Source organism: Clupea harengus, chromosome 22 (genome assembly GCF_900700415.2).
Source record: "Clupea harengus chromosome 22, Ch_v2.0.2, whole genome shotgun sequence".
NCBI lineage: Eukaryota > Metazoa > Chordata > Actinopteri > Clupeiformes > Clupeidae > Clupea > Clupea harengus.
In genome coordinates this window covers 13,602,236-13,626,601 of record NC_045173.1, presented here as the reverse complement: position 1 = coordinate 13,626,601, position 24,366 = coordinate 13,602,236, and the positions used below count along the sequence as shown (strand labels likewise).

The following is a 24,366-nucleotide window of genomic DNA, read 5'->3' as shown; positions in this document are numbered from 1 at the left end:
TGCCCGGTCCATGCTCGGTCTGTGCCAGATACAGGCCATGTCCATTCAAGACCTAGATGCTGCATGGGTGTAGCGTATTACATAGCTGTGTATTCTTGGCAAATGAATAACATCAATACCTTTCCCAGAATGAAGCCTTACACCTCAACTCTCCATTGCTCCCCAATAGATAACACACTCCATTCTCCATGTGATTAACACCCCCAGCTGAAACTGCTAGACTGAAGTGAAATCTCTGATGATAACCCTATGTATACTGTCTCGTCTGATACAAGAGAAACACTTAGTGATAGAAGTGTCTGCTAATCCATTCAAATGGCATACATCTTACTGTTTAAATAACAATGGTTTGCTTATCTATCTCAATCATAATTCAAGCTTTCAGTATGCTTTAATGGGCTTTTGCTGACTGTGTATACAAAGCATCAGGTATTAACTACTTCTGGGCATTACAGCCTCAGCACTAAATTTTATTCTACTGTCACAAATACCACTGTAGTCACAACACGTGTGTCTATGCGGTAGCAGACATTAAATCCTGTGTCCAGTTTACAATAAATCTCTCTAGATTAATGTCTTGGCCCCCAGTGCTGACCCAGTTTTGAGTGACGGGCACCCCCTCGGGGGTCGGGCTCAGAGCATGGGTCCTCCAGATGGATGCTATGTAAGGGAGATGGAAAAACAGCGAAGGGAGCGGGGGGTGTTGCCATAGTTACACACCCTGTCCACGGTGCAGAGGGGCAATACAGCGCCATGGCGATAAAATAAAAAAACAAACTCAGGCAAACATGAAAGATTGATGAGGATATAGCAGGTCAACATTACATCATCACTCTTTGTGCTTTTCCATGCTGTCATTGATTGGTAGTCTGACTCATGGTCTGTGTTTGTGTTTCTCTGTGTGTGTATTTTCATGTGTTGTATATGTGTTTAGTATGTGTGTAAGTGTAAGTGTGCATGTATTCATTTCTGTGACCTTGTGTGTGTCCTTGTGTTTACAGGCCAGATGTTTTTGCGTCTCTGCATACACATCTGCATCTACATGTGCATGTAGGTCTCATTAAGTAGCATTGTAGCCTTTTTAGTGGTTTGCACTAACATCTCACCTCCAAACATCCAGCCTTGTCCCCAGTGTCTGTGGCTCTGCCGTCCCTGCCATGAGCTCCCTGCACTGGGCCCACAGCCACCACCTGCAGCCTCCTGTCCTCGCGGGTGCTCTGCTCCTGGAGCTTCCTGTTGAGCAGCCGAGCTGCATTCTCCGCTAGCGTGTGCCCTGGGGGCGCGGACAGGTCCTGCCGAATGCTTGTCACCTCCCCGCCCTGCGTCTCTATGATGACCAGCTGCTGCACAGGGCTCGGGGAGCGGCCTCGTGGCACCCCGCCCCTAAGGAGCTCCTGAACTGCCCCCCCTCCACCCCCTGCAGTGCACTTAGGGTCCGATCCAGCAGGGGGCACCGTGCTCTCACAACCCGCAGTGGCCTGTTGAGGTTTGACCCTGCTGGGGGAGCGGGTGAACTTCCCCCCCGCGGGCTCCGGGGCCAGGGGCGTGTGGTCGATGATGTTGAAGAGGCTGGACAGGCCGTCGTTAATGGTGGTGTGCACAGGGCTGTCGCGCGTGGTGGTGGAGCGTGCCCACGCCGACTCACTGTTCCCTTTCTGAGGCGTGGAGGTTGGCGTCGGTGTTCTACTGGACCCTCCCGTCCCAGGGGCACCCGAATTCGCACCCCCTCCCCCGCCCCCTGTCACGCCGCCACCCACGGGCTCGGTCTTGCCCGTGCTGGCGGGCTTCCTCTGAAGTTTCGGGGAGCCGTATTTCGGGGAGCAGCAGGGCCTCTCAAACTTAGCCTGTCCGGGGGGCACGTACTGGGGCCGCCGGAGGGTGCGCGAGGGGGAGGAGACGGGTGTGGACCCGCCCCCCTTGGGTGTGAGGCAGCGGTGGGGGCTGCTGGTGAGAGCCCGCAGGGCGTCTGTCTGGAGCCCCACACTCACCACGTGGCACGTCTGTGTGCCCCGCGAGGTAAAGCCGCTGGTCTGGCAAGCCGAGTCGCGCAGGGCGGGCAGGGGTCGGTCGGGCAGCGAAGCGTGAGGCGGCGGGCGGATGGCGTTGCACACGGAGAAGGCCACCTCCTTCATGTCGTCGCTCAGGTTGAGCTCCAATGCCGCCGCCGCTGCCGCTGCGTAACCCCCACCTCCTCCGCTCACCCACCTGGCCCCTCCGAACATCTCCTCCGCCACGCCCCCGCCTCCGTCTTTGCCCCTCGTGGGGCTGTGCAGCACCCGCACACCAAAGTGCTCCGCCGCAGCTCCGGGGGACAGTTGGGCCGGTGCCGGCTGGCAGTGCTCTGGGCTGCTCAGGGTGCTGGTGGTGAGCGTGGCGCTGGTGGTCAGGAACCACGAGCCCGGCTGAAATGGGTCGACAGTGGGGTCGGTGGGCCGCCGGGCATCCCCCCAAGCCTCCAGAGCGGGAGTGAGAGGGGGCTGCAGAGGCGGCTGCCCCAGGAGGGTGAGGGGGCCTGGAATAGGGCAGGAGGCGCTCAGGGCGTTGGCCAGCTCCCAGCCTTTACTGTTGAACTCCTCGATGTACTTGAGGTCGTCCGGGGAGAGGGGCGGAGTCACCTCGCCACGGTCCCGCCCACCACCGCGCTCGCCGAGGTGACTTGCCTTGTCGGGGAGGAAGGGGGAGCTATCCATCAGGCGCTGGAAGTCGCTCATGGAGCAAACGGACTTGGCCCTGCCATACACACACACACGCACACACACACACACACACACACAGAGTAAGAATACTTTCAAAATAACATGCTCATAAATTAATTAATAGAAATGTATATATTTCAAGCCAAGGAGGATATCACTCAAAATCACACAGATTCTTAAACATCTGGCTTTTCAATTCATAAAGTGCCTATAATAATGAATAATTAGACAGTATTTTGACACTAGAGTGTAATTATGAGATATGAAGCTGATGGAACCGAATATTGCTATTCTCCTGTTGTGTCAGACATGAACAAAGTGCTTACATCAATTTGTATCATCTGACTCTGTAACCCATACCCCTGGATGTGTACTCTGTCTTTGTCTCACTATGACCTGACCCATTAGCATCTGAACCCCTTCTTCCCAGATAGCCTCCTTCCTGCAATCAACAAACCCCCCCTCAGAGGAACTGCTCCTCCACAGGTAAACCCCCAGCCCACTGTCTCCCCTTTCTGTCATTACCCCTGTATTCTACCTGACTGAATGGTATAATGCAACACCTTCCTACAGTCAGGTAGGCCATTCTCTGAGCAACATGCTTATAGGGTGTCTCCACGCTGAAATAAACTCCAGAAATTCTGACTACGTCTTCTGGTCCGTTCTTCAAGTTTGGCGTGCTCATTAGATTCTATCAAAGCTATGGAGCCTTATCGTTAATTTTACAGTACTCAGAGTCTGGTAGGAGGGCGGGGTTGTGGTTCTCTGCCCAATCAGAAAGCTTGTTCTGTACCGGAGGAGGCTCCCACTGGTCGGTTCCTCATCAGAGTACGCATCTGGCTCCGCCCTTTCAGAGATCTCATTAAGGGCCTGCAAAAAAATACAATCAATCAAACATGCATACACGCTGTCATATGTCATCCAGCATGCACACACAAACACACAAACACACACCTCCTTCAGGCAGGGGAACCTCTTCTCGCTCTCGAGCCTAGAGGGTGGTGGCACCTGGGCCTGGCTGGGGGGGTCCAGGGAGAGTGCGTCCAGGAAAAGGCTCTCCGCAGTATGGAGCGGCCTGAGCCGGCCGGCCGGTCCCCTGTCCTCCAGTGTGGCCTCAGAGTCTGAGTGGGAGCGCGGGGAGAGCGGGGACCGAGGGGGCTTGCAGGGGCTCTCCTGGGGGGAGAAGACACGCTGGAGTCCCCCCTCCTTACCTTCCGGTAGGGCCAGCTCTCGCTGCATCTGCGGGGTGGATGCAGGGTTAGCCATCTGCATTTGTGTGTGTGTGTATACAGATTTATATATGTGTGTGTGTGTTTGTGTATGTATACATGTGTGTGTGTCAGTGAGTATAGGCACCCATGTCTGTCTTTGCTACAGTTTGTGTGGGTGTGTGTGTATGTGAGTGTGTGTTCCCAAAAAACCCTGATGTTGTTTTTGTAGATAACAGCCAAAAAGATCTAAACGAGATATGTTGTCTTTGACCAATATATGGACATAGCCTTCACTGACAAACTAACCAAGTACCAGCCCTTACCTGCAAATATCCATGAGTTCTGTGAGCTAGGCTACAAATGCACGCTGGTGATTCTGATATTTGGCAGTCTTGGGCATGTTCAGACGCTGACAGGTACCAGCCTCTGATTGGCAGGCCTACCTAAGAAAAGGGCCAGACTGCTGGCAAAATGTTGCTTCATCTCAGCTTTAATTAATAGCCTTGCTGTGTGGTGCAGGTGATGTTTTCTGTCTACTCTTAAAGGTCAAAGTCTCTGGAAATATATGAATCCCTATGTTGTAAATATGATTGGCAGATTCAAATAAAGAATTGAAATGTCTGCACACAATTAAAATGTCTGTCTCTCTACGGAAGTGCTCCAGTAACTCTTGTGCGTGTCGTGTGCATGTGCATGTGTGTGTGTATGTGTGTGTGTGTGTGTGTATGTATGTGTGTGTGTGTATAAATGTGTGTGGTTGTGTGTGTGTGTGTGTGTGTGTGTGTGTGTGTGTGTGTGTGTGTGTGTGTGTGTGTGTATGCATGTGTATGTATGTATGTATGTATTTGTGTGTGTGTGTGTGTGTGTGTGTGTGAGTCTGTACCCACCCATGTCTGTCTCTCTCTGTGGAAGTGTTCCAGTAGTTCCTGTCTCTCGCGGCTCCATCTTCTCTCCCCGTGGTGTAGTCTCCAGCGCAGCTCCAGTGCAGCGCCGTGGCTCTCTGCTAGGAGGCGCCGGTGCTCCTCACGCTCCTGCTTCAGGGGATCAGACGCTCCTGCTCCCGCACCTCCTCCTGACGAGCTTGCCACCTCCTCCAGCTGCTCACACACACAGAGGAGAACACACACACACGCACACACACACACACACACACACACACACACACACACACACACACACACACACTGTTAGGTCTGGTGGGACTCTATGTGTGGGACAGACTCTTTGTGTGGGACAGTGCGTGTGTGTGTGTGTAGAACTGAGCAGCTGCAGTACATCAGCTTCAGTGTAGATGGCATTCAGGTAATTTCTGTGTTTTTAAAAGAAAAATAATTCCTAACCTGGTGTTTATCACTGTGTTTTTAAAAGAAAAATAATTCCTAACCTGGTGTTTATCACGTTATGAAATCACAGAACATCACAGCTAAATAAACCTAATGCTTCTCACCCCGGAATAATGTGTCTGATGAGGGCACACACACACACACACACACACACACACACACACAGATTCACACTCTTTTAATAGCCTGTGAGTCTGAGGGTGCATCAGTGCTGAGATGACCAGAGCATAACTCAGAAATAGAGCTGGTTATTTCCAGAGGCTCTCACACACACTCTCACACACACACTCTCACACACACACTCAGACACACTCACACTGAAATGTGCAGACTGGAAACACTGCTGCCCTTTGGCCAAAAGGTAACTCATTGCATGACTGTTCAGTGTTCATTTATGAGACTATTCGCCCTTTATTACACCATACTACACCCTACACGCTACACGCTACTACTATATGATATACTACATGGAACTATACTACATACTACTACACTATACTATGATATTGCATGCTATAGTACTATACTATACTAAGCTATATTGAGAAAGTGGAAAAACACTTCCTGGTTTTAGAATATCAGACTTTGTTCAACTACTAGCTCATTTTGGCACATATGCTGACGGTGATCATGCCTGCTGTACCGCACCTGTGCTGAAGCAGGTTCTATAATGCCTGCTGTGTGTGTGTGTGTGTGTTTGTGTGTGAGTATGTGCAAAACAGAGTCTTATCTCTATATGGTGCAGCCGAGTCTATCACGTAATAATAATAATAATGCATTTAATTTATAGCGCACTCTACATTCAGCTGAATCTCAGAGTGCCCCAGTACATAGTAAGAACATAGTTAAAACAAACTATAATACATTTTTTTTTTAAATAAACTAGTAAACATAAGCACTTGTAGCGTGTGTGTGTGTGTTTGTGAGTGAGGAAGAAGCATCTCATCTCTACAGCCGAGTTTATCCCACGTGTAGTGTGTGTGTGTGTGTGTGGGTGTGTGTGTGTTTGTGTGTGTGTGTGTGTGCGAGAGAGAGAATATGAGAGTGTGTATGTGCATTTATAAGTGCGTATGTATGTGTGTGTATGTGTGTGTGTGTATGTGTGTGTGTGTGTGTACCTGTGCAAGGCAGCGTCTCATCTCTGCGCGCTGTATTTCCCATGATGCTCTCTCGCTGGCATAGGTCTGCTGTAGCTGCAACCTCCTCTGCTCCTCCTCTCTCAGTTCACAGCCAAACTCCTCCAGCAGGGAACGCAACGCATGCAGCACACGCCGGTTCTCGCCAACCTGCTACGTGTCAGTGTGTGTGTATGTAATGTGTGTGTGTTTGTGTAATCATGTGAGTGTGTGTGTGTTTGTGTACAAATATCAGAGTATATATGGGGGTATGAAAGATTGTAGAAAACCAAATCAGGTTAATTGATTTGTTGATTGATCACACTGTCATACTGAAAATAATATGGAAGAAATCCAGGTCAGGGTCAAATCAGGGCCAGATCAAGGTCAAATCAGGGCAGTTTGCATCATTCTGGACTAATTAGCATTGCTGCACTGCTGCAGAGTTCTGGCCCAGAATCTGAGCTCTGACCTCAGCAACTGTTGTTAATGATGGAGAGTAATCTCTCTCTCTTCTGGTTAGCATGAAGATTGCTCAATGACACTTTTAGAAACTGCACCCTAGATTGAGTCTAATCAACCCCTGCATCAACATTAACATTCCACCTGCACCAACATTACACATGCACTAACATTACAGCTGAACTAACATCAACATTACACCTGCACTAACATTACACCTGCATCAAGGATACATTTCTCCTTGCTCCAAACCCTCCATTCAGTCTCCTTGCATTGCAATTACATTCTGTGTATAACTACTGCAATGCAATGAACTGTGACTGCAAAATACTTGTACAGTATTGGAAGGGGCAGGATATGCTATACTTTTAAGCACTCTTTGGTCTATTTATGATCTATGAGAGGGGAATGGAGAGAGAGACAGAAAGAGAGAGAGGTAGAGAGTTTGGAAGAAAGAGAGAAAGAGAGAGAGTCCGAGAAAAAGAGTGAGCAAGTGAGATAGAGGGGAGAGAGACTAAGAGGTAGGAGAAAGAAAAGGATGTGGGGTTTTTTTCTTAGTGGTTTTAAATCCCAGAGCCCACCCCATCCAGCAGTCTGACATGCCAAAACATCTTCACCAGAGAGAAATCCTTTTGTGTTTTGCTTGTGAGGCATCAAACATGGAGGTGAAGAAATGAGTCTAAGAGCTGATTAAAAATGGATGGCCTGCCCTGGCTGAGAATGCTTAGTCAGGGCCGACTCCTAACCGGACACTTGCCTTACGAGGAGAGAGTTTAACCCCTCCTCAGCATCCTCTGAATAGACTTTTTCAGAACACAGCCGACTGAATGGTATTGGCCAGGATCTGCCAGAAACGGGCCAGGCCAGAACTGGGCCTTGGCTATCATAGAGTTAGAGGCAGTGAGGGTTGCAAGTGTTTTGACTTAAAATGAAAGATGTTTGATGTTGTCTGACAGCTTCATAAAAGCAATTTAGTCTAAGATTCATGAAAAACCAAAGCAGGCAACAAAACAGGGCACTTAGCGCTGGTGAATTATGCATCTGAAGCTGTGGGCTTGCTTTCCTTTCATATAAACAACCACACAGAGGAGTACTGTTCTCAGCATGCTTTATCCCCTTAAAACGCTATCTCTCTCTCTCCCTCATTCTCCTTCTGTCTCACTTTTATCTCCCTGTTTCTCTCCTCTTCCTCTACGTTATCTGTGGCTATCTTTCCTGTTGTCCCTGTTCTCTTGCTCTACCTCTTTCTATACCTCTCCCTCTGTCTCTCTCTCTCTCTCCCTCTGTCTCTCTCTCTCCCTCTCTCTCTCTCTCCCTTTGTCTCTCTGCCACCTGGTTTATCTCCCTTCATCTGGCTCTTTCACTCACATGTCCTTTACTTTCTCTTCATCTGTCTCTCCCCCTTCAATCCCTCTCCCTCTCCCCCTTCAATCCCTCTGTCTCTCCATGTACTCTCACTCTCCATCGCTTTACTTCTCACTCCCTCACCCTCAGCCCTGTTATTGCAGCTTCATGTTTCACTCTTCTTTCCTCATGCTCAGCATTATAAAGCCAATAAACAGAGTTCACACAAAGCTCACATTAGGTCTCTGGAGCCCTTTAACTACAATAACAGCCTAGACTCTAACTACTCACACGGCTACTACTCACTGATTAGATTGAGGTACTAATAAATGCGAACAGGGCGTATGGGCCGTACCTGTTTTTGGTGCTGGTAGAGATCCGGTGAGGCTAGTAGCAGTCCAGGGTCGGAGACCTCCCCGACTCCCCCGGTGATTTTGGCGCAGGGTCTAATCTCCCCCTCGCCATCATCCGTCTCCACGGTGACGCTGAGATCAGGAATGTTCTCCAGGCATTCATACTGCAGACACAACAATACAAAGAAGAATTTAACAGCCAGAGCCAGCTTCCATGTCCTCTTCTAGATGATGGAGAGCTGTCTGTCCTTAAGTCATGGCCACCAGTAATACAATATAGCCCATAATGCTGTAAATGTACAAATGACTTCTGTGAGCTTCACTTGGGTCACTCTGAACACAACACACACTATGTCATCAACCCCGCAGGGATGTGTGTGGTCACTGGTGGCACTGGTGTTGATGGACTGTAAAATTGAATGCTTTGCAACATTTCACGCTGGATATCAAATCAATACTGTTTCATTTACAGGTAATTGGCTCTATGATGGAATATGTGTGACTATTGACATGGGGTCTACACTAAAAATAGACTAAAAACAGCTTGCTTTTAGCAGTGCTGGAGTCATATGGTGAAGCCAGTCTGGCTCATCGCACAGAAGGTAGCCATACGGTTCAGCATTCACGCCGTTGACACAAGAATCATGGCTAGTATCATTGAGCCTGAAGGTAGATATATATTTTGATAAGTCTTTGATGATGAAAGGCTTCTTTGTGGAGCATGAAGCATAAAGATAATTTGCAGACACTGCCAATGGCTTTTAGTCTGAGGACTGCTCTTAGCAAATGTAAGGTAAATGGTAAATGCTTTGTATTTACCGTTCAATCAATTTGTAGAGTAAGCCAGTGTTACAAGACAGCGTTGTCCCTTGCTCAACAGTCTCACCATGAAGGCCATTTTGGCTGTGATTAGACTGAAATTACCTGAAAACATGTCTTTCTGTGGTCGGCCATGTTGGTTAAACTTCTGGTCCTGCCCTAGTGCAGTTTATTACACCTGTGTGTCTGTGTAATCAGCCATGTTGGCTCTCACTCGTCATCACCCTCAACTCGCCATGGTTGGTCATTCTGGTCCTGTCCTAGTAAAGTTTCCTACACCTGTGCCTGTAATCTGTAATTACCCATTTTTCAATCATCATCCTCAAGTCTCCATAACTGGCCATTCTGGCTCTGCCTCTGTGCAGTTTCCTACACCTGTGTGTTTAATCTGTAATCAGCCATGCTGGCTCTGCCTCTGTGCAGTTTTCTACACCTGTGTGTGTAATCTGTAATCAGCCATGCTGGCTCTGACCTCTGCATGGGCGCCCTCCTCGCCGGCCTCTGCCCTGCGTCCGAGCCTCCAGTGGGTGAGAATCCAGCGCAGCTTCATGTAGAGGATGACCGTGTGGTGGCTGAAGAGCCGCAGCTCCTGCTGCAGCAGCGCCCTCTCTTGAGGCCATGGCACCTCGTGCGTTTGTAGACCTTGTAGCTCCAGGCCCCGCCTTGCCTCCTGCTGCAGCCACACCCACACATAGAGGTCACACCCACATGTATAGACCACACCCACACACATAGACATCAACCATTCACACATAGGGCACATCTGAACAGTGAGACTAAGTTTAAAAAAATGTGAGACCACGCCCCGACAAGCAATGAACTGCCACACATTTAAGGACATGGCACATGAAACCACACCCATCCATGGAAGCATGGACGGATTAAGAAACCACGGGCCCCTGGGCCTGGACATGTTAAAGGCCCCCCCCCTTGCGAAAAAAAAATATTGTGCACTCGCAAAACACGCACACACGCACAAACACCATTAGGCGTATATATATATTTTACCAACAATGTGTTGGATTTAACGGTCGAATTAGATACTTTGGCTATTGTATTGGCAAAGAAAACAGGTCAAAGTTTACTCCGTAACATCAAACTTCGGTGCACTGCCCTGCTATTGTTTCTGACAGGGCAACAGCCGAGTGATTCTTTTCCAAATTGAAACTGATTAAGACCTACCTGAGCAGCATGGGGCAGGAGAGGTTGAATGGGCTGGCTATCCTAGCAAATCGTGCATCACCACTTTTATGTTTGAAAGGCGTCGTTCGGCAAGTGTACTGTGCGTGTGTGTACTTGTAGGTCTTGACGTTCAGATTCTGCGCCTAAACTAGCTATATCGTATCGTCTCGTCACATGATCAAATAGAGACTTGACATTGGCGAACAAGATACATATTACCCAGCAATCATCATTGCATATCTTTATATGACAAAAATAACAAATTAAATAAGAAATTATTCATTTAATTGAATCAGCTTTTTAATAGTTTCTATAGTGTATGTACGATAAGCATATAATTGTGTTATAGATTGTTACTGACGATTTCCCCCTAAAAATTATGAAAACCATGACAGAGACAGGTTTGCCATTTTTAGGGAATATACCATAAGGTATTACCGACAGGTCATAATAAATCATCCATGATCACTGTCGTATTAAACTAGCGACACTTTGGCGTCCCTATGTTCGATAAAATTTAGAAAGCAGGGTCTTCTTTAACCAACGAACCTTCCGCGCTGATTGCATTGTATATATAGTTACGCCCCTGGCGCTCATGCACATTTTCTAACACAGCACAGGTACACTCAATTAAAGCCATTAGCAAATTAACAAATTACGCCTTTTTCAACCACAAATAAGAGATACATAACAGCGACTTCACGCAGAGGCTCTGGCTTAGGGGACCCTTGAGCTCATGGGCCCCCTGAGCTCATGGGCCCCTGGGCCTGGGCCCGGTAGGCCCGTTCGTTAATCCATCCCTGCATGGAAGCCACACCCACATAGGGATGTCACATCCACATGCGACAACTTGACCCCATAGATCTCAGTCAAATCTCATACATCCCACCAGCTGGGGCTCAAAAACCATGCTGGTTGAGGTGAGGTGTTCTCTCAGAGAGTAAATGGTTACCTGAGTGATTGATCCGGTCAGGCCTTCACGGTCCTCCTGACTAGGTCTTAAGCGGTCCAAGCGGAACTGGAGCTCCCGGCCCGGAGAGGTGATCTCAGGGGCAGACGGATCTCGGATCTGGACCACACCAGAACACCACGCATTACTCTCAGAGCCCGGCCAGAGCCCGACAAGCATCACAGAACCACCGGCATGCTTATCAGCCCGAACCCACTCTATTGACATGCTCGACACAGTTACCATGGTTATCAAACCTATGGCATCGGTGATGATAACATGATACCATGTCTAGCCTCCCTGTCAGGTCAGGGGTCATCTCTAGCACCTGAGCTGAAGGAGCATCAGTAACATGAATTTCTCACTGTACAGCAGCTCATTTTTAGCATTATGGGATGCAAGGAAAACTGTCTCTGCAGTTTCCTTACCAAGATGAACTGCACTAGGTTTACAGGACATGTGGGATGTATCTGCCCTTCAGTACAATGACAGCAACCACTTATACTTGATGTGACTCTCAAACACTACATTTCCCAACATTTCCTACATTTTCCCAACAAAACAGTAACCCTATTCAGACCAAGGTGATTCAGCACTGAAAGAGTATTTTGAGGTAGATAACTCAGCAGAGGGCAGAACACCGACCCAAGCTGAGCTCAAATACTGTAGCGCCATCAATTGATGAATGCAGTTTCTGTCCTTTCGCCTTTAATGTCTTGACATTCACTGAAAGCAAATAAAACAGACACACTTAGAGTGTCATTCTCCTCTACACAATAACAGCGGTCTTAGGGAGAATTCTCTAGGGTAAAGTTTACCCTTAAACAAATGCAGCTCTGAACGTTCGCAAACGGTTTCAAACGGTTTCTTGTTTGCTTTAAGTTTACTGCAAATGTTTTTGAACACACACAAATGGTCTGAGAAGGTTGTTCTCGGCGAAGAAACACGGACGCTGGACTAAGGGTTACCGTTTAAATTGAACAATTTGGGATGTTTAAATTTAACCTTCACCTCAGTTTGCCAAATTTGATCGCACGTCAGGCATCAGCATCATCCCCAGGTCAGATCTGATGAGTAGTCAGTTGGTCACCGAGTGGCGCTCTTGTTGGACTGACCTCAAGACACAGTGAGACTGGGGGCAGCACTCTGCCCCTCATAATCAATAATAATCTAATCTAATAATAGTCCTACATGGGAGTGTGTTTTCCTGTCAGGACCATTCCATCTCTGTCTCTCTCAGCATTCCTCTCTCTTCCTGTCAGAACCTTGGTGCGGTGAAGCCGGCAGACGGTTCCATTTCCTCCCGCGGGTTCCCCACTGCTTTGTTTCGGCCGGTGAAATTTTAATGCAGCTCTTTTTTCTCAGAGCTCATTTGAATCATAGCTCCCCTCCCCTCCCCTCCCCTCCCCTCCCCTCCCCTGGCCCTGGGGGGGTTTAAGTGAGTGGTTTCATTGGCGCGATAGGCCTACTTCAAATCAAGAGAAGAGGGAGCTGAAGTAAGCAGATATGGTGGATTGCAGGGGTGTTGCATGGCATCAGCTTTAGGGCTATGACTGGGAGGCCTGAACACACCGAGTTAGGAAATGATTCCTAAAACATTCCTTCACATTCTCTCCTTCCTACGATGCTTTGTATAAATGTAACAGGTGGACCAGAGCTTCAGAGAGAAAAACAAAAATGTCTAAGCTTTATGCTACTTGTCCTTAAGAACAAGGCACTTAATACTTGACTGATAAATACAATGCTCGTCTTATATAAGCTCTTGTTGTTACCCTAGTAAACAGGTTTTGCATTAGGAATAGAATGTGAATCAATACGTAGGCTACGTTAAGCACACACTGTTATTCATTCCTCATTTACGGACGTTGTGATGCGGACTCGTGACAAAGAGGGACCAAAATGTTTACTGAGTATAAAGAGCATATTGTCTTAACAGGACAGCGCATCAGAGGAGATGAAGAGTAGCATTTACTTTTATATATTCCTTGACACTAAGAGGCTGAGAATGAAACCCATCGCCCTGGTATGGAAAACACCCTGCTCTGCCAGCTGAGGAAACACCTGATTTGTCTTTTACTTCTTGAACGTACATTTGAACATTAAGCCTTCACCTTATCACTGGCACTTGTGGACTTTACAGACAGGAAGCAGTCACACAAAACAGAAACGTATCATGCATTTGACAAAACGCTGTAACTGCGTCTGTGACTACCTGAGTGTTGAATCTGAAAAGGCTGGGAATGAATGTGTGCAGAACATTGACAGGTAAATGCGCTAAACAACAACAACAACAACAACAACAACAACAACACAGCTTACATTATGACAAAAATAAAGATTTAAAAACTGTGGTGATTGTGGGAGTGGATCCATATGACAGTGAAATAATTAATAATAATGATAATAATAATAATAATAATAACAATAAAAAAGACGTCAACCCAGAGAATGAAATGAGAATCCGCCCTGCTCAGTTAGCAAGCGCTAGGTTACACTGCCACCACGATCTTAATCCCCTCTTCCTGCCTAATCCCTTTGAAATGCTGGTTTACATGTTGTAGACAGTCTTTAAAAATGGTATCTGAGGCTGCGCTGTTGTCTTTTTGTTCAGTCTTCACATGTACGACAGGCTGTTTTTACAGGAGGATTATCCTCGGTCTTGAAGCCATCAACAGCAACAAACCAAAATGGCTGCCGAATCTCCAAACAGCGAGAGAAAAAAATCCTCCACCCTTTTCTCCTTCCTAAAAACAACACCTAAAGATCTCCTTTCATCATTTCAGTAAAGTAGGGCCCTCTATCAGCTCTCTTTTCCCTTCCCTCATCAAAAAAGAAACCCTCCCTCCCTTCCTTTTTCTATCTTAATTGGAGAAGGAGAGAAGAAAGACGCTGCGCTACTGACCTCCACTCTCACCCCCTGCGGCCTGCCGCCTTTAGCGTGTCCCGGGGTTTCCCTGCGCCCGGCGGAGCCTGGGGGAGCCACCTCTCTCCAGCGCCCCCCCACCAGGCCCAGGCACCGCTGGAGGGGGCACTCATCACTCTGCCCGGACTGTGAGTGGGAGGATGGGGGTTGTGGGGGAGTCAGGGTGGGGCAGGACTGGGGGTGGGCGGGTGTGAGGGGGTTGGGTGGACAAGGTAGAGGGTAGAGGGCGTGAGGGAGAGGGAGTTGTGGGAGAGAGATGCATGATGGGATTGATTGGTGAACACAAAGGACGCACAAAAGACGAGGGAGGGAGGGGTGGCAGTGTATACAAACACACACGTACACAAACATACGCAAACACACACTCACACAACAAAAAACACAACCCATACAAAAACAGGCAACATGAGTAGAACAGAAAAAGCAAAAAAATGAAGCTAAAATACTACGCACAGACATAAGCAAAAAGCAAAATGCCACATGAAAGACAGAATATATGAGGGTGTGTGTGTGTGTGTGTATGTGTGGGTGGGTGTTTGTGTGTGTATGTGTGTGTGTGTGTGTGTGTGTATGTGTGTGTGTGTGTGTGTGTGTGTGTGTGAGTGAGAGAGAGAGAGAGAGAAAGACAAGAGGGGGTCGCATGTAGCTAGAGCACAAAGAAAAGTGCAAACAGGAAGACCAACTTAAATATGGTGGTGTAAGACAGGGACGAGAAAAGGATGAGGACGAGGAGGAACAGAACCATGGGCTGAACCGTCTGGATGGAGGGATAGAGGGAGGGACGACAAGAAACAAGGGAGGGACGGGAGGAACACAAAGAGGATAAAAAGAGAGAGGGAGGGAAGGGAGAAGAAAAGAATGCAAAACACTGGTTATGAAGCGCATGCAATGAGGGATACATGAGTCAAATAAACTCCCAGCGCAGCGGCTAACGCTTATGCCAACCACACATGCCCCCAACAGCAGCTGACTCTGAGCTCTGTGCCCTGTCCAGTGCTGGCTCTCATCCAGGCTGGATCGGGGCTGTATCTATACCAAAGTCAGCTGCTACCAAAGGGCTAGCTTTAACTCGCTAACTTAACAAGCTAACATAATGTGCTAGCTCAACATGCTAGCCTGACCAGCTTGGTCAACACATATTTAAAAATGCATGCCCATAGAGTCACATTGCCATGCACTTATATATACTGTAAGTATGCACATACCAGATAGCTCATACTACCTTTAATATCAGTACTTTAACCGAGATTGCAACTCACAAGTATATAATAACCGGACAGGCTGTGGCATTTATATGGGCAGTGTAGGTTAGTCTGGTCAATAAACTGCCCAAGCGATTAAGCCAAACCATCTTGGCTGAAGACTGGACCATGAGGAGATAGATTTTGCTTATATTTACAGGGACCAGTGGCCCTTGGGCAGACTGTAGCATGTGTTATTCTCTGGCCAGACCATGCGATTTGAAAGGGCAGCCTTGGCCGAGATAGTTGTTTGAGGGTGACTGCATATGGCGTCGTCTGGTCTGCGTTGTGTGGGGTCGTGACTAGTGTTTCCTTCAGGCGTTGCTCAGAACAAGGGCATTGTGGGAGCAGGAGGAGGAGTGGGCAGATGGCAGGTTCCCTCAGAGAGTCACAGTCAGGGCTCTGTGCTTCATACAATATGTCCATTAATTCATTAATTAACTAATTCATTTAGCGGATGCCTTTGACCAAAGTGACTTACAGAAGTTAGAAAGTTACAGGCACATTTTGAACAGTAAGTGTGCTCCCTGGGAATAGGAGCCATGGGGTTGGCATTGTGAGCAAGTTGTGCTACAGGAGTACATTCTTATGACAGGCCAAATTTCGCTTTATGCCATTTAAGCAAAAAGCCTTCATCCACTGACAAGAGATGGTGACAGCCAATAATCCAAGGAACCATTCCATCCATTTTGGAGATTCTTCATATTCTCAAATTGAAATCGAAGAACTCAAGAGTGGTTCTAGAATGGCAAACAATACAGATGTGTTCTCAAAGACTCTCGTTTAAATCTGGAACCAGAACATGGAGCAACCAGCCACGCTCACTTTGGTCATAGATATGACAGCACACAGGGCAAGGCCTGGGGGATGGGCAAATAGCTCTAAGCTAATACATTATCTATCAGCAAGTACTACACCACACAGTTGCAAAGCACAGAACTATCTCAACCATACAACCAGGGTAACCACAGACAGGAGAGCCAAGATGTTGGCTGCAGGGCTGGATGTGATGACCATGATATCATGGACTGCAACTGAGCAGAGAGGGTGATTGACAGACATAACTTAACGAGATGGAGGCATCCATCTGAGGTGGGGAGGGGGTGGGGATGGGGGGGTGGTAATTGTTTCCTTCAGAAGCTATGGAGACTCTGGGTGCAGCTGAAGCCATGCAAACGGACCCAGCCTCAGCCACATAAACACACACACACACACACACACACACACACACACACACACACACACACACACACGGACCAACCACACCCACCCCCCCATCAAACACACACACACCCATGGAGCGACCACTCCTAACCCCAACCCCCCCAACACACACACACACAGACATGGGGCAAAGAAATCATACACACTCTCTCGCAGAGCAGGCAGCAAAAGCACAGTGTGTGTGGAGGTGGGAGTGAAGAGGGAAAAGGTATGTGTGTGTTGAGATGGAGGTAGGCATTGGCAGAGGCAGACTGGGAGAGGAACTGGGGCTTTAAGCGAGTGTGGGGCAGGGTGGAGGAGGGGGGGTTGGAGGGGGCAGATGCCCATTGGGTAGGGCTGGGCAGCATACCAGAGGGCGTGACATTCAAGGCCACACTCAACGGGCAACCTAGAACGTACCTTCATCCCATCAACTGCCCTTGTCCGATGCGCCTCGCTCCTCTCTCTCCCCCTCTCTTTCTCTCTCTAAAGGAAACATGAGTCGGGCTGAAGGTCAAAAGGTCAACACCAGACTGGAACTGATGAAGCCTTCCTGTTAGGTCTGGGGCAAACCTCCAGTAAGCCCGGGCCATGATGAGGCATGCCTTAAAATCTCCACTGTGCAGCAGGGATCTTGTGGTGGTTGGATATGATGCTCAGCATGAATGGGTTTAAATCAGGCGCAGGATGGGTCGGTAATTCATAACAACAACTTTGAACTGATTCTTCAGTGAGCAGCGACATCAAAATCATGAAGCATGTATGTAAAATCACTCGAGCCTTTCTGGACAAACCCTTACAGGACTATACTCTCCATTCTCACACACCTGCAATCTGGACATCTCTCCAGAGATAACAGTTAGACCAAAACCAGCACAGTCCCTCCAGGATCTTGTGAGCATTTCTCATGACTGTTGTGGCCAAAAATCACTGAATTTGCTGCAGGAATTTAAAAAAATTGCAGTTTGAATTAAGGTGATTTTGAGGTTTTTTGTTTGTTTTTTAAATTTCCTGTGGGAATTCCTAAAAATTGTGATCCCACCATATCTTGAGAGGGTTTGTTGTGATTGTTGACAGCCAAACGTAACTGAATTTGCCCCGGGGAATTCTCAAAAATTGCACTTAAAATTGCAGTGATCTTGGGTTGAATAAAACCAATAGCAAATAATGCAGAAAGACTTTGCATTTTTGTGTGGAAATTTGTGGCCATAAAAGGAAATTACAACGTGCAATTGAAGGGAATCCTTGACTTTGTGGAAACACAAGACCACAAAATCCTGGAGGGACTGCCCAGAACTTCTTAACTACTTAACTATCACAGTCGTTCTTTTCATTTGGGCAAGAGCCCTCCCAACACCAGCCGAATCTGGATCCACATCACGGCTCCAAACCCCCCCCAGATCTGTGCTCACACCCAAAGCGGCTGGAGACCACTGCTCTACTGAGCTTTCTCTCCTTATCTGCTGTTTAATGTTACAATTAACGGACTGAATAATATCAATGCTCAACATAGCAACTTGTGTTCATGGACTCTTGTGGAAAAAAAATCATCCCTCTTCCTTCCTCCATTCTAACTAACTCTGCTCTTCTGGTCCTTAGCAACACGGACCAGACCAGTTGGCTCATTGAATAAGGGATGGCTCCTAAGTTATACTTGCTCATTGTTCCTTGAAACTGGAATTCAAAAGTTGAAAGTTCAATTTAATTTAACAAGGCATGTGTGTCCCTATTTGATTAATCTGGATCTTGGACACACACAGAAAACAGGAAGCAGTTGCATCAGAAACAGCGAGGGAGGAGCTTTCGGCGGACAGGAGGGCACTGGTAGAATAAACAACAAACAGAAAAGAAGAGGAAGAAAACAGTAAGGAGGCTTTACCTGGAGGTCGGCAAGCAGGTCCCTTCCCAGAGTGCCGATGGGAGAGTCTCGGGACAGGGAGGTTCCAGTGGAGAGGAAGCTGCTGGACTCAGTGAGGTGTGGCAGGGGTGAGAGGTCATCGCCGCGGTCGCGCTCTCGCTGGCCGTCGCCAAGACGTTCTACCTTCTCCATGAAGCCCTGGAGCTCTGCCCTGAATGCCTTCATGCGCGCACTCACCGTCTCCAGCACCGCCGTGTCCTGCTTGGCTTCGCCTGCCGCCACCACTGTAGCTGAAGATGACGATTCGCACTCTCCTGAACTTTCCGTTGCCGCGGTGACCACCACGACGCCCTCATGAATGAGACTGTCGGTGTCGGCGATGAGGTGGTCCACGCTCCGGCTCAGACGTTCAGCTTCCCGCCTAAGCCCCTCCTCCGCCCTCCTGCGCTGGCCAATCAGATCTGCCTCCCATGGCTTCAGACCCACCCCTCCACTGCTGCTGCAGAATCCGGAGGTAGCAGAGCGCTCCACCACCTCCTCGGAGTCGCTTTCCCCGCCCACGGGACCCTCACGCTTGGGCTGCAGAAGCAGAGCCTGACCCGCCTCTTCATCATCCTCCTCTTCCTCCTCCCGTGCGATTGCCACAGTGATGGTGTGGGTGTGTCCTTCGCCGGGTGTCTGCCCCAGGTGAGAGGCGAGATCACAGCGCTGCGCGTTGGACACCAGCACCCGGTTCTCATACTGCAGCTTTAGAACCTTCCCCGACATCTCATTAATCTGCAACCGTGCCGCCTTTAGTTCCTCCTGCAGAGGCCCCACACTTCCCACCGTAACCCCGCCCTCTCCCGCCACCTGGCCCTCCCCTGACCCCGCCTCCCCATCACCATCCCCGGGGCCGAACTTGAAGCGGCTGAGCTCGGTGGTCAGCTGCCGGTTGTGGTCCTCCATCTCGGCGATGGAGCGCCGCAACAGCTCGGCCTCCTCCTCCACGAACTGCAGGTGGCGCCGCAGCTCCCCGACGGACTCGTACGGTGACGCCGGGCCACTGCCACCGCCAGCCAGCGCCGGCTCCCGGGTCGCCCACTCACGCTCCCACTGGGCTCGCAGGTCCTCATTCTCGGCCCGCAGGCCCCGGCTCTCCACCTCCAGCTCCACCAGCTTGCGGCCCAGGATGTTGGCCTCCTCCTCCACCAGCTTGAGGCGCAGGCGCAGCTCGGCTTCGCGTGTGCTGTGGGGGCCCCCGCCAGGAACATCGCACGAGGCCACGGGGCTGTCCATGTCCCCATAGACGCTCTTGTACTTCTGCAAATCCTGCTCCAGCTCGTCCTTCTCGCGGCCCAGCTTGGCCATCTTCTTACGCATCAGAGCAGACTCCTCCTTGGCAAACTGTAGCTGGCAGCGCAGGTCCGCACTGTCCTCCTGGGGGAGGGGGGGAGACTTGTAAGTTCAATTGTCACTTCATTACCAAGTAAAAAGACATACTAAAAAAACAAGCAAAAAAACACCCAGACAGAAAAACTAAAACAAAACAAAAGATACACAATCACTGCTCAGGCTGAGAAAGATGGAAAGACAGCATGGGACAGAAAGAGAGAGATGAAGAGAGGAGTGAGAAAGAGAGAAAGTGGGACAGAAAGAGAGAAATGGAGAGAGGAATGAGAAAGAGAGATAGTGAGATAGAAAGAGAGAGATATGGAGAGATGAGTGAGAAAGAGAGATAGTGGGAGAGAGAGAGAGATGGAGAGTAGGTACAAAAGACAGATAGAGCTGCAGCGAGGGGGGGCAAAAAGAGAGACAAGACAGTGACAGAGAGAGAGGGAGGGATGGAAGGAGAGAGATGGAGGGAGAGAGAGTAATGAGTAAATGATGGATAGACAGGAGAGGAGGGCGTAGAGTTATTATGTTACGATTACGAAATTAATCCTGCCTCCTCATTTTGATTTTCATGAAATTGTTATGCCAATAGAGCATTACTGGATTAAATACAGACATAGAGAGAGAGAGAGAGAGAGAGATGGAGAAAGAGACAAGGAGACAGAGAGATGCACACAGAGAGAGAGAAAGAGAGAGGGGGAGAGAGAGAGAGACAAAGAGAGAGAGAGACAGATAAACAGAGAGAGAGAGAGAGAGAGAGAGAAAGAGAGAGGGAGAGAGAGACAGATAGACATACACATACACACAAACACACTGACAGACAGAGAGAAAGAGAGTGTGTGATTATGCCTGACCTTGCTTAGTGGTGTTTGTGATATTATACATACAGGATCACAGAGCTTGAGCAATGTGATCAAACAGTGTGACCTGATCTGCGCTACCGCCCAGGGTGCGTTTGGTTACTATTACTGATCTCCAATGGCATTACCGCCCAGGGCTACAACTATGCTGTTAGATTCCACCTGTGATGTATGAGACTGTGGCTTTGATACACACACACACACACACACACACACACACACACACACACACACACACACACACACACACACACACACAAACCAAAACCACAACATGGTAAGCATATAATTGATGGTACTGAACAATAAAATGAGCAAAGATGAAAACCTGGACTCTCACAGCTCAATTAGTCAGTATTTAATGGCAGGGACCCACCGTCAGACAGGCTTCTGCTAAAGACCTTCAAACGTGTCCTTTGGACAGGAGTCGTAAAAACAATATTGATTTATTGATCTTTTTGGGAGTGCAGATTCCCCACTTGCACACACAAATGTGCACAATTATGCATAGATTCACACACATGTGAGTAAACACACCAATGCACACACACACACCTGCATTGAAGATTTCTTGTCTTTGTGGCTCCCCCTCCTCCTGAGTGCATTCTGTTGTAGAGAAGATGAGAAGGAAAAAGGAAAAGGAAAAGAGCATAAGACCAGAGGACAGCCATCTGAGAGAGAGCAAACACACACACTACACACTACACACTACACACACACCACACACACCCTACACACACCCCACACACACACAAACACACACACACACCAACACAAACTACACACACAAACACACACACACACCAGCACAAACTACACACACACCACATACACACCATGCATACTACACAGACTACACACACACACACTACACACACACTAAATACACACCACACATACCACACACACACACCAACAACATCACCAGGATAGACACCTCATATCATCTACACAGAGCCTAAGACCAGAGGATGACAACAAATCACAATGACCTGCACCATCACCAAGAACGCACATCCCAAACCAAACCCTTCTCAATGAGCAAGTCAGATCCTCACTGAACAAACCTAACCCTTCTCAATGAGCAAGTCAGGACCGCAGCTGAAACAGCTTTGCAGTACAAGGACAACTGGCCCCAAGAAATGACGTGATTGGGCAAACATTTGACTTCATACACATATACACACACAAACACAGACACACAAAAACACAAATTAACACACACACATAGACAAATGGTCAGAAAATGAAGAGTTAAAGGTAATGCAAGTCACATGATGTAGATTATGAAGAAAGATACGTGCCAGATACATGAATCTCATCTCTTCAGATTCACTCAAGATTGTACACACACACACACACACACACACACACACACACACACACACACACACACACACACACACACACACACACACACACACACACACACCCAGAAAACAAGACACATATACATGCTTGCACACACACACACATGCATCCACTTGCAAACTCACATATTCACATGATTACACACACACACACACACACACACACACACACAGAAACACAAACACAAACACACACACACACACACACACACACACACACACGCACACACACACGCACACAAACACACACACACACACACACATAGAGAAACACACACAGAGTGGCCAGAGAGAGGACGCCTCACAGTCATCCAGATTAGGGACAGATTACTTTTACATCCAGATTACCGTGCAGGAAATTAACCTGGATACCAAGCATGTGCTACTGTACATGTCATCTGTGATACAGTAGTTTTTCCCCCTGTGGAACATCCATTCATTCGGTCCCATTGACTTATTGGGGATAGCTATAGTGTCTATTTTGATTCAGTAATATGGTTTAAAAGCATTACAACTGTGTTTAAAGCATTACATAATTGAAGTGTGTGTGTGTGTGTATATGTGTGGTTGTGGTGTGTGCACGTGCAGATGTATAGGCCTCGTCCACGTGTCTGCACGCTGTTACAGTGTGTGTCTTGGAGTGTATGTGTACTGTAAGTGTGTGTGAATGCTGGGTCACACGCAAAGCCAGGATGAAAATGCTGCTTTTCAGCACGCAAGCAAAGGCTTAAGAGACTCTCATTCCATCTCTGCAAATCCACTACCCTCCTCGTCTGTGGGAGTGTGTGTGTGTGTGTGTATGTGTATGTGTGTGTCTATCTGTTTCCAGAACCATGGTCAGTATGGTTATTTAAAGGCTAGAGATGAACTTTATAGGAAACATGACCTGCACATTTGGATGGACTAACATACACACACACACACACACACACACACACACATGCATGTGTCAGAGTACGATCACCATTGGCAGCAGAGAGTGAATCATTTATGGCCAGAGAGCTGGAAAGAATGAGAGACTTTTCTAACCCTCACACACACACACACACACACACACAGAGACACACATACAGACGCAGACTGAGGCAATGCCCACATGGATACAGCTCAGAATCAAAACACTGGAGTAAATATTAGCCTACACACTGCATGGGCAGGGCTGACATCACTTTTATATAAGAAACATGTGAGGTCTGCACACAAGTGTCTGTGAAAATGTGTGTGTGTGTGTGTGTGTGTGTGTGTGTGTGTGTGTGTGTGTGTGCGTGCGTGCGTGTGTGTGTGTAAGAACAAGAGCGTGTAGAAAACTGGAGCCTCTTCTCCTAGGAAAGCCAGTGTAAGGTCTGTGTTCTGTCCGTGTTTAATTTCTGAGTTTGTCTCCCTTGTGTTGTCACATGTTTGTTCCCTTGTCTAGTCCTCGTGCTTCCTTGTTCCCGCCATGTGCTTTCCTATGTTTGTTTGTCTATGCCATGTGCCTTGTTGTTGTTCGTGTCTCCACCCCTCACCTGTTCCCAATCTTCCGGTTTGTTTGTATTATTGGTTTCACCTGTGTCCTGTTAATTCCCCTTGTTTAGTCCACCTGTGTCATTGCCTGCCCCGCCTTGATTGTTCTCACCTGTCCCTCGTTATCTGTTGCCTGTGTGTGTATATATAGTCCTTGTATTCTTGATTCTCGTTGCGTCTTCATAAGTTTATGTTACCTGGTATGTTCCTTGTTTTTGCCGCTGTGCCTCGTGTTTCTAGCGATTAGCGCTTCCTCCTGGTTAATGTGATTACTCGTGCTTCTGACCTCTGCCTGTACTACGACTATTCTCCTGCCTTTTCCCTGTTTGCCTGTTTGCTACTCTTGGACTGCCTACCTGTGTACCGAACCCGGCTAGTAAAACGTTTAACCCTTTCAACCTACCCCTGTGCTGAGTCGTGCATTTGAGTCCTTCACATCACCCACCAGTCGTAACAGCCAGTAAAGTGTGTATGACATCCTAGAGAGCTGCATGGGCAAGGCCTTGATCTCATATCATTTACACGGAATCACTCATTAACCAAAGCAGCTAGAGTGATGA

General features: G+C 48.1%; 1 protein-coding gene across 3 annotated transcripts in view; it reads right to left on the bottom strand.

Moving 5' to 3' along the window:
* LOC105889419 (microtubule cross-linking factor 1) overlaps window positions 1–24,366 on the bottom strand; it is a 60,099-nt gene that overhangs the window by 5,813 nt on the left and 29,920 nt on the right. For 2 of the 3 annotated variants that reach the window (XM_031560485.2, XM_031560487.2), the window contains exons 4-13: window positions 21,489–21,539; window positions 18,721–20,118; window positions 11,478–11,594; window positions 9,816–10,016; window positions 8,527–8,688; window positions 6,369–6,539; window positions 4,795–5,004; window positions 3,651–3,935; window positions 3,490–3,566; window positions 1,107–2,730 (exon numbers count right to left, since the gene is read on the bottom strand). In XM_031560485.2, coding sequence (XP_031416345.1) covers window positions 1,107–2,730; window positions 3,490–3,566; window positions 3,651–3,935; window positions 4,795–5,004; window positions 6,369–6,539; window positions 8,527–8,688; window positions 9,816–10,016; window positions 11,478–11,594; window positions 18,721–20,118; window positions 21,489–21,539 — 4,296 coding nt within the window. The remainder of the gene's footprint in view (window positions 1–1,106; window positions 2,731–3,489; window positions 3,567–3,650; window positions 3,936–4,794; window positions 5,005–6,368; window positions 6,540–8,526; window positions 8,689–9,815; window positions 10,017–11,477; window positions 11,595–18,720; window positions 20,119–21,488; window positions 21,540–24,366) is intronic. The other variant, XM_031560486.2, reaches the window with a different exon arrangement.